We start from the raw sequence: 19491 nt of genomic DNA, 5'->3' as shown, positions 1-19491 counted from the left end.
AGCCATTAAAGTTAGCCTGAATGCAAAGCAGGAAAAAGGTCAGACTGTCAGAGTGCAACTTGTGGGGCAATTTAAATAAAAATGTAAACATAGAAACACCAAAAATAAACAAACAGTGCCAGAGCACAAACTCCTTTAAAGGCAGTCATACCAAGACTTTTACACAAAAGTTGGAAAGTAAATAGAGATAATGTCACACAACTGCCTTCCTATCCAGAGAGCAACTCAAGTTAGCTAGCCCTAGCCTAGCCCATCAAAGATCAGTCCTTAAAAGATTCAAACTCTGCAGTGGGTGCAGAACAATCACAAACCAGAGACAATGCATCCAAGATTTTATCTGAAGACATGGCAATAAAAAAAAAAACACCACAAAGAAAGCAAGGGCACATGAGGGATTTTCCCTGCACTCCTATGCTCCTATCCCAAACTGAATGCAGCACTGGCATCTCACTTTAGCTGAGGAGTGAGCTACCTCACTCCTACCTAAACTCAGGTCAGAAATTCATGCCACATCTACAGACTACAAACTCACGAGCAGTTCCAAGGACTGGGTAACTTTGCAGCAAATTATTTGGTAGTATTGATTGAGACCATCACACAAACTGATAGCACAAAGAAACTACGTGTCCCTAGGGACTTGGGGCTGGGGAAGTGGGAATGTGCACAAGAAGGAGGAAGAGGGATAGTGGGAAAGAATGAGATCTCATCTGTTGAAGATCAAGCATCTCCTCTCCCTCATACTCCACTAATATCAGGAGTCATAGCTCACAGCTTGTATCACCAGGAATATCCTTTACTTTATGAAGACAATTCTTACAGACATAGAACCAGCCGGTTTGCTGGAAGAAAGGTGAAAAATAGCCAAATCTAAATTGTGTGTCCATTTTCACTCAAAAATTATTCAACACCAGCCTGCTGCCTTCCTTTCACAGCTCTGACAGCATGAAACCTTGTGAGGCTCATACACTGCAGACACCCTTCATCAGAAGTGCAAAAGTTATTAAGCACCTCGGAAAATAAAAGCCAAATCAGAAGAGAGATGCAGTCCCTCAAGACAAGAAAAACTGAAGGCCTACTAGTCAGCCAAGTTATCAAACTGCAAAAAAAGTCATTGGAGATGAAAGCATATGATGGGAGAGTGTCTGAAGGAGCTGTAAACTCATGGGAGAAAGATGAGAGCAAAGGCAGCAAGCTAGGAAGGCAGCTTGATAGAAGTGTTTCTGGGCAGTTATGAAAAAACTTTACATTAAAAGTAAAGACACTGTACCCAGCTGCTTAATTCTTCCTGTGTTCAGAGGAGCTTTGAAGATACTTTCTAAATAAATGTTTCTGTAACTCATAAAGAGTTGACAGTAGCATAAACTCCTTTTCCTAAAAAGGGAAAAAATCCAAAGTGGGAAGAGGAAGAAAAAACTCAGACCTCCTCCCAGATTAGAAAACAAATAAACAAAACATTAATGCTTCCATTAAAGACAGTAACAGAAATAACCTACAGGCTATGTCCAGCTTTAGCAGATGCTGCATATGGGAAGAATAATCTCAGAAGCAGGCTGTGCTCGCTTGGTAGAATTAAGGAGAAAAAGAAACTTCTTGCATTCTTTTTTTTTTTTTTTTTTTTTTTTTTTTTTTTTTTTTTTTTTTATAGAACTGGCTGGGTTGGAAGGGACCTCAGAGATCATCAAGTCCAACCCTTGACCCACCGCTGTGGTTGCTAGACCATGGCACTGAGTGCCACATCCAGTCTCTTTTTAAATATCTCCAGGGACGGAGAATCCACTACTTCACTGGGCAGCCCATTCCAATATCTGATCACCCTCTCTGTAAAGAAATTCTTTCTAATATCTAACCTAAACTTCTCTTGGCACAACTTAAGACCATGCCCTCCTGTTTTGTTGAAAGTCGTCTGGGAAAAGAGACCAACCCCCACCTGGCTACAACCTCCTTCCAGGTAGTTGTAGAGAGTGATGAGGTCTCCCCTGAGCCGCCTCTTCTTCAGGCTGAACAGCCCCAGCTCCCTCAGCCTCTCCCCATAGGATCTGTGCTCGAGTCCCTTCACCAGCCTGGTTGCCCTCCTTTGGACCTGCTCCAGGACCCCGATATCCTTCCTGAACTGAGGGGCCCAGAACTGGACACAGTACTCGAGGTGTGGCCTCACTAGCGCTGAGTACAGGGGCAGAATCACTTCCTTGGACCTGCTGGCCACGCTGTTCCTGATACAGGCCAGGATGCCATTGGCCTTCTTGGCCACCTGGGCACACTGCTGGCTCATGTTCAGCTTCCTGTCAATCCAGACTCCCAGGTCCCTTTCTGCCTGGATGCTCTCAGCCACTCTGTCCCCAGCCTGTAGCGCTGCATGGGGTTGTTGTGGCCGAAGTGCAGGACCCAGCACTTGGCCTTGTTGAACCTCATCCTATTGGAATCAGCCCAACTCTCCAGTCTGTCCAGGTCGCTCTGCAGAGCCCTCCTGCCTTCCAGCTGATCGACACTTCCCCCCAGCTTAGTGTAGTCTGCGAATTTGCTGATAATGGACTCAATCCCTTCATCTAAATCATCAATAAAGATATTAAACAGAACTGGGCCCAACACTGGTCCCTGGGGGACACCACTGGTGACTGGCCACCAACTGGATGCAGCCCCGTTCACCACCACTCTCTGGGCCCAGCCCTCCAGCCAGTTCTTAACGCAGCACAGGGTGCTCCTGTCCAAGCTGTGGGCTGACAGCTTTTTCAGGAGAATGCTGTAGGAGACGGTGTCGAAGGCTTTGCTGAAGTCCAGGTAGACCACATCCACAGCCTTCCCCTCATCCACCAGGCGGGTCACCCGATCATAAAAGGAGATCAGGTTGATCAGGCAGGACCTGCCCTTCCTAAACCCGTGCTGGCTGGGTCTGATCCCTTGCCCATCCTGCAGATGCTGTGTGATTGCCCCCAGGATGATCTGCTCCATAACCCTGCCAGGCACTGAGGTCAGGCTGACAGGCCTGGAGTTTCCTGGGTCCTCCTTCCGGCCCTTTTTGTGGATTGGCGTGACATTCGCCAGCTTCCAGTCATCTGGGATGTCCCCAGTGAGCCAGGACTGTTGGTAGATGATAGAGAGAGGCTTAGTGAGCTCTTCTGCCAGCTCTCTCATCACCCTTGGGTGGATCCCATCCAGTCCCATAGACTTGTGGGGATCCAAGCAGCTCAGTAGGTGACTGACTGTGTCCTTCAGGATTACTCTGTAAGCTCCAGAAGCCAGCTGTCCTCAGGATAACGTCTTACTGTTGAAAACTGAGGTAAAGAAGGTGTTAAATACCTCAGCCTTTTCTTCATCTTTGACAACTATATTCCCACCTGTGTCCAGTAAAGAATGGATGTTTTCCTTGCCCCTTCTTTTGCTGTTGATGTATCTATAGAAGGACTTTTTGTTATCCTTCGCAGAGGTGGCGAGATTCAGTTCACGTTGTGCCTTTGTCTCTCTAATTTTCTTTCTACATGACCTAACTATGTTCCTAAATTCCTCCTTAGTAGTTAGCACTTTTTTCCCTAATTGGTAGGCCCTCTTCTTAACCCTAATTTCTTTCAGAGTCTCCCAGTTCAGCCAGACCAGTCGTCTTCCCCGCCAGCTCGCCTTTCGGCACACTGGGACAGCCTGCTCCTGTGCTTTCAAAATTTGCTCCTTGAAGTAGGTCCATCCCTCCTGGACCCCTTTGTTTTCAAGGGCTGCTTCCCAGGGTATACTCTGAACTAGTCTTCTGAATAGGCCAAAATCTGCCCTCCGGAAGTCCAACGTAGAGGTTTTATTGATGACCCTACTTGTATCCCTGAATATTGAAAACTCTATTATTTCATGATCGCTAAGTCCCAGGTAAGTAATTCTCTTTCATTAACATGTAATTTGCCATAGTATTCTCCTAGAAAGCCTTTCAAGCAAGGGTTGGTTTTAATTCAATGTAATTTAAGTGGACATCCCGGAGCATTTACCCTAATTATAATCAAATGAGCATTGTTTCCAACATCCCTGAATACTATTGCATAATCTTTCTGTGATCAAGAAACATGTTACTGCTTCATCAAACTCCATCAGACATACAGCTGCGCATGTAAGGGTGGAAATTCTGTGGAAGTTACCTTTGGCTAGGTCAAGGGCACTCTGATGATACCAATGACAGACCTAGCCAATTTAACTAAGGCTGCTTTTCTGAGAAGTAAGTATTCCAAAACTCCAACCCAGACACTGAAATCTAGATAACATAAAAGCTGGTTCAGCAAGTTTTCAGAAATGATCAAGCTCATCAGTGTGGGGCTAAGCAATGCCTGAAAATCAAGATAGTCTAGGAGGCTGAGAAAAACACTAGTGGCAGGCATTCAAAACTGAAAGCATTGAAGTCCTAACTAAGTGGAACTAGTCAATATTAAAACAGCACTTCTAAAATATAAAACACTGTGCTGTGAAGAAACCATAGTTTCTTTAAATGCTTAAATCACAGGATTTTAAACTTCTCAGTTGTGGAAGACTTTTAAGATCATTGCATCCAACTCTCAAAATCCCCCCTCCAATATATTTATCAATATCTCTATTAGGCACTACAGCATGGCATGAAGTGCCTCATCTACATGGTTTTTAAATACCTTCAGGGATGGTGATTCCACCACCTCCCTGGGCAGCCCATTCCAGTGCCTAAATCCTTGAACATCTCTCCTATGAAGAAAAGCTGAGAGAACTGGGGCTAATTACTTAGCCTTGAGAAAAGAAGAGGGGATCTTATTAATGTCTGTAAGTAACTGAGGAGTGTGAGCCAAGAGGATGATGCCGATCTGTTTTCAGTGGTGCCCAGTAATAGGACAAGGAATAATTATTTTAAGTTAGAACATAGGCAATTTCTCCAGGCTGCCCACAGAGGTTGTGGAGTCTCCACTGGAGAATTTCAAAACCCACCTGGATGTATTCCTGTGTGGCCTGCCCTAGGTGATCCTGCACTGGAAGGAGTGTTGGACTAGATGATCTCTAGAGGTCTCTTCCAACTCCTAACATTTTATGGTTCTATGATTCTACTGTCTCAGGAAAGAAATTCTTCCTCAGATCTAATCTAAGTCTCCCCTGCTGCAACCTCAGGCCATTTCCTGTAGTCCTATCATCTGTTACTTAAGAAGCCAGCACCCTACAACCTCCTTTCAGGAGGATTGCTCTCTTTGTAGAGAGCCATAAGGTCTCCCCTCAGCCTCCTCTCTTCCAACCCGAACAATCCCAATTTTCTCAGCCTCTCTCCACAGGACCTGTTCTCCAGACCCTTCACCCATTTCACTGCCCTTCTCTGACCTGACTCCAGCAGCTCAAATGTCTTTCTTGTAGTGAGGGGATAAGAGCTGAGCACAGAACTTGCAGTGCAGCTTCACCAGTGCCGTGTACAGGGACACCATTACTTCCCTTATCCATCTGGCCATACTATTCCTGATAAAAGCCAGGATGCTGTTGGCCTTCTTGGCCACCTGGGCAGACTGCTGACTCATATTCAGCTGGCTATTGGCCAGAACTTCAAGGTCCTTTTCTGCAGGGCAGCTTTCCAGTCAGTCCTCCCTAAATCTGTAAGGTTGCATGACGTTGCTGTGACCAAAGTGCAGGATGTGACACTTGGCCCTGCTAAACCTCATTTTGTTGACCTTGGTCCACTGGTGCAGACTGTCCAGGTCCTTTTCCAGAGCCTTCCTATCCTCAGGCAGATCAACACTCCCTCCCAACTTGGTGTTGTCTGCAAACTTACTGAGGAGGCACTCAGGGCCCTCATCTAGATCATTAATGAGGAAAATGAATGAGACTGGTCTCAAAAAAGCTCTGGGGAACACAAATGGTGACTGGTCACCAACTGGACTTAATTCTGTTCACTACAACACTCTGGGCCCTGCCATGTAGTCAGTTTTTAACCCAACAAATAGTATATGTATCTATGACTGGCCACCAGCTTCTCCAGGGGAATGCTGTGGTAGATGGTGTCAAAGGCTCTACTGAAGTCCAGGTAGACAACATCCACAGCCTTTCCCTCATTCAATAAGCAGGTCACCTTGTCACAGAAGGAGATTAGGGAAGGACCTGCCTTTCTTGAAGCCATGCTGACTGGCCCTGATCACCTGCTTGCCCTCTACATGCCATGTGAACACACTCAAGATGTTCTGCTCCATAACCTTCCAGAGCACCGAGGTCAGACAGACAACTGTGTAGTTCCCCAGATCCTCCTGTCTGCCATTCTTGTAGATGGGTGTGATATTTGCTAACCCCCAGTCAACTGCGACCTCCCCAGTTAGACAGGACTGCTGATCAACAGTGCAAAGTGGCTTGGTGAGCACTCCCACCAACTACCTCAGTACCCTTGGTGGATCTCATCTGGCTCCTAAGTGGAGCTAGACTAAGTGGAGGTGTAACAGGTGCCAAACAACTTCTTGGATTATGGGGGCTCCATTCTGCTCCCTGTCCCCTGTCTTCAGGCCAGGGGGCTGGGTACCCTGAGGGAAAGAAGGCATTAAGTACCTCAGTCTTTTTCTCATCTTTTGTTGCTATGTTTCCTCTTCCTCAAATAAAGGATGGACATTCTCTTATCCCTTCTTTTGTTGCTATTGTATGAATAGAAACATTGTCTTTTCTGGTAGTAACCACATTAAGTTCTAGCTGAGCTTTGGCCCTACTAATTTTCTCCCTCCATAACCTCATTACATCTTTGTAGTTGCCTGCTCCTTCTTCTTATCCTGAGTGAGTTCCAGCAAAAGCTGTTCACTCAGGTTGGTCTTCTCCCCACCATGTTGTCTTCCAAGACATGGGGCTGCCTTCTTCTTGCACCTTCAAGAGTGTCCAGCCTTCTCAGACCTCTGCCCATCTTGCAGTGTTAGATCTCAAAGCAACATATAAACACCAATTCTATGACACCCCTGTGCAGAATCTGTTAAAAAGGAGCTAAAAAAGGAGCAGTTTGAAAGGACAGTTGAAAGGAGTGTACCGGTGATGTGAACCCCGGTACTAAGAGAGAGTATAAGTTGTGAGTCCCACACACATGCTTTGTGCTCAGATCAGGAGTCTGTTGCATGCAAATATTTACTTCTGCTACATGAGATACTAAACATGGACAAGCAATGCAACTCATCTGGGTAAGTTCTCACTCATGAGCAGAAGCTGAAAAATCTATCAACCATCTTGAAAAGAAGAGATTTTTCAGTCTTTCAGGAATAGGAAAAGACTTCCCGTAAGTATTTCATCTGTAATGAAATGAACAGTAACAATATTTCATCTGTAATGAAATACTTATTGTGGCAAGACAAACATTGAATAAGCTAGGTCAGACCCTTGCCCATCCATCTATGGCAGATGTTAAACAGTAACCACATCATCTCTGGAGGAGCAGGCAGTGACTAAGTGAGAGCTACCTGGAGTAAGAAAGCTTCTTTCTCTTCACTGCATTAACCACTAACATACTTCTTCCCCATTTGGGCACGAGGAACACAGAAATATCATAGGTTATGTAGCATGGAAAATTTGCCAGTAATAGACTGATTAATCATATCAAGGAGTTTGTGGGATTCTTGTTCAAAGAATCTGAAGTTCTGCAGAGTTCAAGGTAAACTCAGGTAACAAAAGACTGAAAATTTAATTTAGCTAAAAAGCTGGTAAGTAAAAAACATGACTTATTAATAACAGACGTGGCATAAACCTTAAGGTCAAAAAGTAATTATTTGTATGATATACAGAAAAATGGTAACTGAGAAGATGCATCAGTGTCTTCTTGAGAGTATTCCACAAGATGATCTCTCTTAACTTTGGAAAGGCCCATACACCTGCGAGATTAATTTTCTTCATTTTAAGGAGTGGTAGTGATAGAAGAAATGAAATTACATTTAGGAAAACTGCTCTGTAGGAATAATGATACCAGGTGTTCTATAACAAAATATAAGAAAAATGTTCAAAATACTGTAATGCCCAAACTGCCACTGTCACTTGACATTATAAAAGTGGTGTAATTGCAAAATACGCAATCTGTTTGTGCATCCATCTTGAGATCGAATCACATTTCTAACTGAACATGAAAACCTAAAATGTCTAAGTGGTTTATTTAGTAGAAATTGCTCAAAACTTTTCTACATGCTTTCAGATTTATTTTTTTCGTGGTTCACAGCATTAGTTTGAAAGACAAACTGTAAAAGATCATGAAGAGCACAATTTTGCCAAACAAACCAAGTGCAAGAAGCTGGTGTTCCAAAACACAGGCAAAAGCCAGAGATAATTTCTGAGATAATTACTGAGCCCACTTACCATATTACTCTTTTTTCAGAGAAAATAATGCACAAGGAAATCAGAAGTGAGGAGTGAAAAGAAGAATAGCAGTTGAGAAGAAAATAAAATGGAATGGAAAGGCAGGTTATTACATACCCTCCAGAAGCTAAGAAATGTTACAGTGACATCATATCCAAACCACCAAGCAAGAACCTCCCCTTTCTAATGATTCCTCTAAAGTTGCATTATTTTTATTTTTTTGCCTGACTAAATAATGCAGCTTAGAGTGTGCAGCTTTCAAGATGGCTGCTAAATCATTTTGAGGCAGGCTCCAAAATATCTGCGCATCTACTTTTCAATCTTGTGATATTAAAAGAAATAGTGAGATTTAGAGGGGGGTGGAAATTTTCTGTGGCTGAGTCAGTGATTTTTGAACCTTAGGAAATGACAATGTAGCTGTGAGTGAGAAGTCAGAAAGGAGCAGAGCAGCAGGAGGAGCACTGATGTCAGCCAAAGCTGTCTCCATGCCCATATCAGAGGACCGACCAAAGTAAGCAAGGGCTTCTCAGAGCAAACACAGATTTTGGCTTGCAACACTGTGGTTGGGTAAGTTACAAAACAAACCTAGGCAGGGGGGTGTGTGGAAATCAGTCCTGCTGTATAAAAAACATTTGTAGGAACTGTTTTCTCCTCCTTTCTGGGAAACTAAAGAAACATTGTCATAAATAAAAGCAGCTTAAAAACTCTGGATGAAAATGCAAACTTCACTCTGTCTTCCCAACACAGTGCAAGTAATAAGCAAAACATTCAGGGCAGTTTCCCCATATTAATGAGCTGTGGCCAGCCCAAACATGTCCAGTGTTACGTAGGATTGTTCTGCGACATTTTGTTGAAAGGGAGGTAGGACAGTTGTCTGGCTTTTGGGTTCACTTGCAAGTTCTTGCAAGTTCTCAGAAATAAGAAATTCCCTTCTTATTACAGAATTTTTAAGGTATGGATTAAACAGTGCTTTTTCACTGAAATCTTCCAGCTTTAACATTTCTTTATTGTCACTGTCTTCATTTTTAATTGAAGTCTGTTGGGAGTCACATAAGTCTTTTTCCAGCATCTCTATGAATTCCGCTTTCTTCACTGGTACCAAAGCTGAACACATTTTACTTCTGATATCTTGATCAGTCAGTATGTAAGACATGGGTGGTGCAAAACATTTAGCAATTTCATTTATTTCATTATACAGTATGTTTTTACCTCCATAAATCATGCCTTTCGTATTAATATCAGTACATTCAGAAGTGTAGTTTTCACAATTCATTAGTAGTGATCCTTCCTGACTTTCTTCAGGCAAACAATGCTCCAAAACACTTACATCTTCAAATTCTATGATTTTAGCCTCAGATGTCAATCCCTTAAAAAATAAATTATTCTGTCAGTAAAAAGACAGAAAATATGTACAGTTACATATGTATATATAACACATTAGTTTTGTGGGGGTTTACTGTATAAAATATTTATATTTGAGGTTTGTCTGACTCAATTTTAAGAGTGCATTAATAAACAGTTCATGAGCATTTCAGCTGGGATACATTTAAATAATGTACTATGAATGTTATTCTATCCATTTTCTAAACACTCACATATTAGGTTTACTTAATGAGCTTCCATGAAGCCTTGGTATCAGGCTCAGACTGTTTTCCACTCTAATCAGCCATTTTTCAGAAAAACATTTAAATTCTGTGACATGTGGAGACAAACTTCACAACCCCAGTTCTAAACACAACACAGGTTCTAATGCAGCTATGTTTATTACAGTGCTGGGGGCAAGGGGGATCTCTCCTCCTAGCTTGCACACCACAGCTAAATGCAGGCAGCTATTTACTACATGAAGTTATACATATGCATTACAGGAACACGCATATGTATACAAGAAGCAAGGTTATTCAAATCAGCTATTAACATAAATTTCCACCCATCTCCACATGCACACTGTCCCCTGGTGGTCGTGGGCAGGGGTCTGTTGGAGGAAGGCTCCAAGTCTTCCTCAGGGTGTCCTTTTCACCCTTGCTGAGTTGGCAGAGCTCCAGACCACAAAATTGGTTTCTGCCTACTTAATGCTCAACTGAACATTGTTAGTCCCTGTTAGTACCTGTTACAAAGGTAAGTGAGCTGAGTAATAGGGCATCTACATCTGGCCTTCTACATTTTAACTCATTATTTTCTGAATCAATTCCTCCCTTTTCTAAAGAGTTAGTAATTTTTTTACTTTACCTGAGAACACTTTCTCTGTCCTGGCTTCTTTTGAAATATTTGCCTGACCCCACCTTGTGACGGAGTTGATGTTTCTTCCACAGTTGGAAGTGGAAGTGTTGTATGTTAATAGCTGATTTGAATAACCTTGCTTCTTGTATGCATATGCATGTTCCTGTAATGCATATGTATAACTTCATGAAGTAAATAGCTGCTTGCATTTAGCTGTGGTGTGCAAGCTAGGAGGAGAGATCCCTCTCGCCCCGGCACTGTAATAAATACACCTTCTTCAGAACCCTTCATGGGTTGTTAAGTTTGTTTCCACATACCACTTGATCTTTACAGATTATACTTTCTAGGTAAAACCTGGTCAGCTCCACTTCATTCAGATAACCATCAAAACTTTTAAAACAAGTGTCCAACAAAATAACAAAAACCTGAAATGTTAATACAACTAATATACTAATTAAATCTGATTGTACATTGTGCTACATTTTTTGTGGAGAAGGGAGGAGATATCCAGATGTAGAAATCTGATTCAGTCAACTGAATAACCCGATTTTATTAAATAAATCATGTCCGCCAATCAATTTATAATTTCAAAGCATTATTGGCTATTTATAATATAAGAATTAAATCAATATACTTTATAAAGATGCACATTTTCTATTTGTTCAAAATACAATTTAGAGCATCTTGTAGCAGTTAAACAGAAGAATGAAACATTATTACTCATAGAATGACTGTCAGAGAAGGGCTTCTCTCCATCTGATCCCTTCTTTAATACATAAAACTGCAATTATTACCACAGGTGCATCAAGAGGCCATTCCACTGCAATGCTCTCTGCAGGATTGGGTATATCAGGCCAGCAAATGTTTTTAAACCTATCATTGAGAAAGGAACTGCAGTCAAACTATGAAAGAAATAGATTATTAAAACAAAAATTAACAAATCTCCAGAAAGCCCAAATGCTGCTAAAATGTCAAACTTCCACAAAAAAAAATCTTTCCTATATTAACACAATATTTTTCATTACAATTGTCTTCCCTCATTAGTTTTTATTACAAAAGAACTCAACAAGGAAAAACCTTGGATGATACGGAAAAAAAAAAATGAATACATAAAAGTCTTTTTTTAACTATATAGCATGTCAAAATAAGGCTGTAATAAAAAGCCTGCTGTGATCATGTTTCAGAGTGGTTTTTCAGTGCAAAGTTACATAGGTAAGCTTTGCTCTAGAAAGGTGAACTTAGCAACTACACCACACTAGAAGTACACTGAGCTCATATGTTAAAAGCAGACAAATGATGCCAACAGGATGATTTACATCTATCCAATAGGCTAAACAAAATTAATCACTCAGTGATACTGCAGATGGATGTAAGTGAACGAAAGCCGGGCCATAGCTTGACTTTTCACATTGAAATTTGATCCACACAAGAATATAAACACCCGGCTACATTTGAAAGTATTCTCCAGAACCAAAACATAGTTTCTTACTATTGTAAAGTTTAGAATACACAACACAGATAAAGATGTAAACTAGTTTGGAATGATTACCTGATGCTTCACCCAGCAACAATCTTGATTCTAATAACTTAAAACACCCACAATTAGTTAAGATTTTTAACCATATTATTTTTCAGTGAAACAACCCTGTCACTTTTCATGCTAAAGAAAAGCAGATTTTATAGACAAAAAAAAATCCTTACAGTCATCCAGAGGATGTTACAGCATCCTCATGCTCTGAGAAGGCAATTTAAAATCTGTCAAGGAATACCTGTGATGGCAAGTAAAAGGATTATGGATTGTGTATACGTGGATCCATATTCATGGATCAAGTATCCGAAACAAAGAATCACAGAATGGTTTGGGTTGGAATTGACCTTAAAAGTGATCTAGCTCCAAACACCCCGCATGGGCAGGGACACCTCCTGCTAAACCAGGCTGCTCAAAGCTCCGTCTAACCCAGCTTTGAACACTTCCAGAGGGGAGGCAGCCACAGCTTCCCTGGGCAACCTGTGCCAGTGTCTCACCACCCTTACACTAAAGAATTTATTCCTGATATCTAATTAAATCTGCCCTCATTCAGCTTAAATCTGTCCCCACCTTGTCCTATCACTACTTGCCCATATAAAAAGTCCTTCCCCAGCTTTTCTGTAGCCCCTTTCATGCACTGGAAGGCTGCTATAAGGTCTCCTTGGAGCCTTCTCTTCTCCAGGCTGAACAACTTCAACTCTCTCAGGCTGCCCTCACAGAAGATGTGCTCCAGCCCTATGACCATCTTTGTAGCCCTCCTCTAGTTTCTAGTTTCTTCATGACTTCTTTACAGCCAAAGAGAAGTGTCACAAACCAACAAAAATGTCATCAATGTGGCTAATGTAAGCAGGTGCTCTTAGAAATGTCATGTAGCTTTTTCCATTAATTGGTACATGTGAAATGTAAAACTGTTTCTCCTACTGAATTAAATGTTTCTCCTGTTTCTTTTGTTTGATGTAATGCACTTTTTAAAACTGTTATTTATTTTTGGACTATAGCACATTAACTGCAGTTACAAGATAACATGTATGAACCCAACAAAATAATTTAAGATTTGTAAAATCTACCCTTCACCAATTAATAAATGATTGCATTCAGTTTTAGAAGGCAGAAGATGTACTCACGCATGTTTTTTCAAAATGCATGTTATCCAAAGGCCTAAGAGAAACAGCATACCTAATCCAATGGGTAGAGCTATGACAATAACATCTTCTTGATCTTTAGAGGAAAAAAGAAAAAAACAAAACAGAAAAAACCCACACCACATTGTTTACCATTTTTTCATGTACTTCCTTAAGACAGCTAATTTTCAAAATCTGAGTCACTTAAGAGGCGCAGTCCTAGAGAGCTCTATTAAAGCTAGCCAAAATTACTGACAATACTATATGGTGCTCATTGTACAGTGTGCCAAAAGGTGAGTATTGTAGATTGAGCAAGTGATAGTTACTGAGCCAGAAAAACAGGCCATGATGAGAATTCTCAGAGTATGCCAGGAATACATGTATTACATTTTAAAATTACCTTTAATACAACCATACAATAATTTAGAATGGAGGGGATATCTGTAGGTCCCCTTGTCCAGCTATGACATCAGAATCAGGATGCTTAGCAAGCCAGCCTTTGAAAGCCACCTAGTACCACAGAATCACACAATCAAGAGCTGGAAGGGACCTCTATAGATCATCTAGTCCAATTCTCCCACTAAAGCAGGACCACCTAGAGCAAATTACACAGGACAGCATCCAGACAGGTTTTTAATATTTCAGTGAATCAGAGTTAAATTCAGCTACTGTTGATAACTCTTCCTTATTTTGTTTAACATTAAATTAAAACAAAAATAAAATGCCTTAAAAAAATATCCCATATTGCTGCTCCCAAACTATTTTTTAAAACATTAATAACTAATCTGGGATATTACTTACTGAATTTTAAAGTCTTGAATGTTTTTGGGTCTCCACTGGTTCCACCAGCTTCATTGCTTGCCATAATATAGACAGTGTATTGCATGTTAGCCTGTAAGGACGTCAGTCTGTATTGCAGAACATCAGAGTTCACTGTTTCATCTTATGAGAAGATTTGTGTCAACAAACACAAAAAAAATTGTGAGGGACCTGTACACTCACTTAGCACCTTTTATAATGACAGACGACAAAATATTTTAAGACAACCTGAAAGTGACCTTACTAGAGTTTTGAGAGAGGAAACCTGAATTACCAGTGTTTATAAATTAGGGAAAAAACCATACTATTACATATTCACTTTTAAAAATAAATACATTTTTCACTTCTTTTTTTTGTTTGTTTTACTAATATTAAAGACAGGCACATTATGATCTCCTGTAGTTTATTTTATCACTGAAAATGGTGTTTTCAGAATGTTATTTCTGAAACCTAGGCTAAGATATTGAAAACCTGAAGTAGTTAACTCAGACATTAAGAATTTAAAATAGTTTCTGCAGCTCTTGAAATTTTACTATATATCTACCACAGACACTTAGACATTCATTATCCAAAAAGATGCAGTCTACCAGCATGGGGATATCACCACAGTAAAGTCAGATGAAAGACAAAACCAACAGGAATTTTTTTTCTAAGTTTCAAAATGTTTTTCTGAATATAACTCATCTTTTCAAATACCTTCTGCAACATTTGAATTAGAATGATGTGCTTATATTTTAACCTTTTTTAAGCATTTTTAAAGCAATTTTTTTTACCTAAATTTTTTAAAGCACGTCTTTTTTCCAAAGACATGTACAGAACTTACAAATTCACTGAGCCCTCACAAAGTTCAAATTAATTTACACAGGGTCTATTTATCTCCAATGTATTTTAACTCCACTACTTCTGTCATGACTTCTTCCACTGGCTCGAGTCACCATGGAAGACGTGTTAAGATTTGAAGATAGAGGGTGGCGGATACTAATGTAAAAGAAGGAAGAACATCAAGTATCAAATAAATAATATTCTCTAGTTTGGCACAATTATGAAAATTTCATTGTTTTACAAAGAACAGAGTCTGCAGAGAACTGTTTACAGAGAACAGTCTGCAAAAAGTCTCTCCTATATAAGTTTCCATCCTGGTCTGGAAAAAGAAGAGGAGTGCTCCCATACACTGACTACATCTATCACTTGGAGATCTGTAAGATTTGCACCCATGAAAGAAAGAAAGGATTGTGGTCAACAGGCATGGTTCTACTAGCATGGGTAGTACAACACTAATAGAAGATTGAGAGCAAGCAGTATAAAGTAAGCTGACAGCAAAGAAACTGAGAAAGAATACATGGAGTGTTAAAGCAGGGACTGTTCACTAGACTATCCCATCATTTCAATTAAATCTTTTTTTAATCTTTATATAAGCCACATTTTAGTAACAGTATTCAGACATATTTTTAACACAGAATAACAAACTGTGCTAATAACCATAACAATAGCTATTCTTAGACAGAAGATTGTCAAACTGTCAAAAGTGCTGGTTTTTTAACACATACTTACTTAATTCTTTTCCATTTTCAGGTTTATAAAATATTGTATAGTTACAGATAAATCCATTTCTTTTATCCTTTGAAATCTCCTTCCATTTTATTGTTACTTCATTTTTCCCTGGAACAGCTGTGTCAACAACAGGTCCTTCTGACGGCTCTACAAAGAAGCATTGTAGATTAGAAAAAGTGGTAAAATAGTCTGAAATACCACAATGTTACCCATCTGTGTTACTTCACACATACCAGTAATACTAGGCACAACAAATACTCAAGTAAATCAGTCATCTCAGTGTTCTGATACAGATCATATCTCTTCTCACTTCCTTTAATGGTGATTTCTCCTGATACTTTCTCCCACCTCTTCTGGTGTTTGCATAGTTCTCAGTGTTACTGCACCCAAATACCTCAAGATCATTAAAAGGCTCTGCCCTCACAACATCAGCAAGAAATCAGAGGTAAAACACTCTTATGTACTCATGGGTTCACTTGGGTGCAAGGTCACTATGTATGCAGGACATCTCTGGATGAGCTGAGATTCAACTGGCATCTTCAGCCCCCTCCAGCCTTTGCCCATGACATTAGCAAATTCCTTCCACTTACATAAAACAACCTCACATGCATTGCTCATAATTTTGAAGCAATAGTTCTCTGAGATTCAGTTTTAAAATAGTTATCTTCCAATTTTCAGCCTTCGGTACTGTCATAGCTCCCTACAAACAGAGACTACTGAAAACAAAGTTTTAATTGTGCTAGGAGTACTCAAAGAAAAAATACTCCATTACCTACTCCTAATAATCAAGCTCTTTTGTAGTGACTTGTAGTACGTGTGGGTCTACACTTACGTAAATCTACATAAACACACACATATATGTCCACAAATGGATATTTTCACCTGAAATCTTAAAATTACCCATAAACTACATTCCTGCAGCTGGTGGTATAAATCACTCAATTCACATTGAACTTCTACAAATCAAGAAACCTTCCTCCCCTCTCCCCAAAACCTGTTTCATGCACAGTTTCTATCAAGTCACAAGTATCATGGCTTCTCAATCATTTTCTTATGTGCAGGACTGAAAATATTTTATAATAGTATAAAATTTAACCAAAAGTAAGCTTTTCAAACAATCCATTTTATTCTATGTGTAGAATTTCTTCATATATTAGGACTGATAAAGGCAGTATACCATTAAAATCAAGTCTAATTCAAGTTTATAGAATATATTAAGACTCTTTCAAAGTGCTTTTTATACAGTATGTAAACTTCATAACAAATGAGTGAATTCAAGCATTGATGTACCTGTATCACAGATATAAATTCTGTTTATTGAACAATTCAATAGCTTTTCTATGAACCAAAATCAGTAAGTCTGAATCCTAGGTTTTTTCCATCATCTGCTCCCTTCCTTCAGTAATGTGTATACCAAATTGCTCAAAGGTAATGACCCCTGAGAGACAGACTGCAACACACCTTTCACAACATTATTAGTTTAAAATACATACTTTTTTCTTGGATGTAAGTTTGTATGGAATATGGAGCTGCTACTTTATTTCCACAGAGAGGATACACTGAGATGTTATAGCAGATAAATGGTTTAAAGTTTTCTGTAAAGGAAAAAAGGAATATTTACATATAATTCTATATGTGACATTGATGCAATGGAAGTAAAATAAATTACAGTGCAGTTCTAAATATCCTGTTACGACCCTGTATTTTCCTTAACTTCCCAGCAAGCACAATATGTATTTATTGTCTTGGATGCTCATTACTGCAATACATTTTATGTAGCTGCATTCATAAGAGCACTTGGTTTCTCACTCAGTTTTCACTAGGAATACTTGGAACAGGTAATTAATTATATGTCAGTCTCATGAAGCTTCTCCGTAGGAGAACTTCCTCATCTGTTACTTACATGTAACAGTTTAAGGTTTTGGAGAAAGTATTTATTTTCAAATAACCAGTATAAAATTATATAAATATAACATTTATATAAATATATATATATAAATATATAATATATACATATAAATATATATAAATATAAATATATATATAAATATATAAATAAATATATAAAATTATATTCAAATAACCAGTATAAAATTATAATTCCAGGAGTATTTTTCATTTGACTTATCTTTTAGGCTTACTGTTCTGCAGAAGAGAGTTTTGTCTCCTGCATTAAACAGCTTAAAAGGAAAAAATGAGCCTCAGCTCTCCACTGTGCTGATGCTTCAATTATATCAATGGCAGATCTGCTTCTAACCAGCTTGACTTAAAAATACAACTGCAAAAGTGGAATGTCTGCATTAGAATCTGTGGATTTCAAGATATAGTTCAATCTTCTGGAAATTATATTTTGAACCCTGAGCAATCCAGCAGCCAAGTAATCCAAAGGCTGCACCCCCTACTTAGAAGCAATTCTCATCAACTCTAATAGGACACATCTGTGGCTTTACACTCTGTGGAATGAAAACCGTGCAAAGCATTTCCTGGGCCATTTCTCCTCCAGATCTGCAGCTCGTTTAGAAGAAACAATAGCTGTCAATAGATCCCTGCATTATGTCAGCTCTCTACTGCTTTTTCAGTTCCTTACACCTATTGCAAGCAAGCAAAAATTATAACGGTCCTTAAAATAATTCTCTAAAATAATGCCAGAATCAACCAAGAATGACAGGAACCCTGTATTTGTCTTGACATTTCTAATGTGACTTGTGCTTATGGTTAACAAAGATCTAGTAATGCTGAGGAGCAAAGTTCTTTTATATATATATATATATTGATATATATATATAGAGAGAGAGAGAACAGAGAATATAAATAGCATTTATAGCCTACAGTAAATTACTGTAATAGTGAGATTTTCAGCATAAGACTCAAGACTCATCCTTCTCAGTTCAATGTGTAAAAAACTGCTCTTGAATTTTACTTCAAGTAGACTTTAGTTTAATTTGTTTTACTGCAGCACAGAAACAGTATTTCAGTTGTCATCTGAGCCAGCAAGACAAAGTTAATCCATTTTCATCATTAACCAACTGAGTGATCACTTGAGAAAATGAAGGCTACTTCTTTTCTGAAAAAGTTGCAAGTTCTTTTTCCTTGATGTAGGATTCAGAAAGATCTTTAAATGAACAAGAGTGGCTTTCAAATTTGATAAATTTAGTTTCATTAATGAAGAACCAAAGAACAAATAATAAAAAATTCACTTATGACATATATTATGTACATTATATTTAATATGTTCACCATTATTCACTTACCTGTAAAAAAAAATTCAAATGTATAAATAAAAGCAGATGTATTTAATTAACAAATGGTAACAAGCATGGGCTAGAGACACCGACATCAACATCTTGCCTTTGCACATATATCTTGAACTCTACACATTATTTGGTTTTTGATTGAAACTACATGCACATAGCCAAAACATTAATACTTAGAGAGTTTGAATGTTTAAAAAGTGAATTTCTAAAACAAAAAAGTGAGCAGATGCTCCACTATTAGTCAGAGCATCATAAGACCACTCAAACCTCTTAGCAAATACAAACGTGATTACATGACACTTAACTTGCCAGATTAACCAACCACTCCACTGGCTCATTTTTAAGTAGAATTATCCCTTAATTCCTCTTTGAAGTTTCTCACTCTCTCTCTAACACACATGAAGGCACATGATCTTTTCCCATCTTCAGACTCTGCAGTTTTTTTGTTGTTATAGATTTCTCTGCTAAAATAGTGTACCTCTGTCACAGGCCTTTCTACTGGAAGATCAATGGCATAAAATAAAGTCACAGAAGTGCTTAAATCTGCAGCCCAATCTTAGATGGGAGCAAACACCACCTTGCATGGTGTATGAAAATATAAGGGAGTAAAAATTGCTATTAAATTACATGAAGATTTCCATAAAGCATGTAACAATCCTGTTATTTTTAAAAATGATCTGAGGGAAGCTGGAGGAGTTCATCCTTGTTTATTCATTCCAGTCTACCTATA

The 19491-nt window shown here is 39.1% G+C and overlaps 1 protein-coding gene across 4 annotated transcripts in view; it reads right to left on the bottom strand.

The window, feature by feature from the left end:
• Positions 1-6278: 6278 nt before the first annotated feature.
• IL31RA (interleukin 31 receptor A) overlaps positions 6279-19491 on the bottom strand; it is a 36368-nt gene continuing 23155 nt past the window's right edge. The window contains exons 11-16 of one of the 4 annotated variants that reach the window (XM_071731580.1): positions 17001-17102; positions 15508-15654; positions 13939-14079; positions 13141-13234; positions 11283-11379; positions 6279-9655 (exon numbers count right to left, since the gene is read on the bottom strand). In XM_071731580.1, coding sequence (XP_071587681.1) covers positions 9059-9655; positions 11283-11379; positions 13141-13234; positions 13939-14079; positions 15508-15654; positions 17001-17102 — 1178 coding nt within the window. In that variant the 3' untranslated portion in view covers positions 6279-9058. The remainder of the gene's footprint in view (positions 9656-11282; positions 11380-13140; positions 13235-13938; positions 14080-15507; positions 15655-17000; positions 17103-19491) is intronic. The other 3 variants (XM_071731583.1, XM_071731581.1, XM_071731584.1) reach the window with 3 other exon arrangements.

Source organism: Heliangelus exortis, chromosome Z (assembly GCF_036169615.1).
Source record: "Heliangelus exortis chromosome Z, bHelExo1.hap1, whole genome shotgun sequence".
Lineage (NCBI taxonomy): Eukaryota > Metazoa > Chordata > Aves > Apodiformes > Trochilidae > Heliangelus > Heliangelus exortis.
The sequence above is the reverse complement of the archived record's forward strand: the minus strand, read 5'-3'. Positions and strand labels throughout refer to the sequence as shown.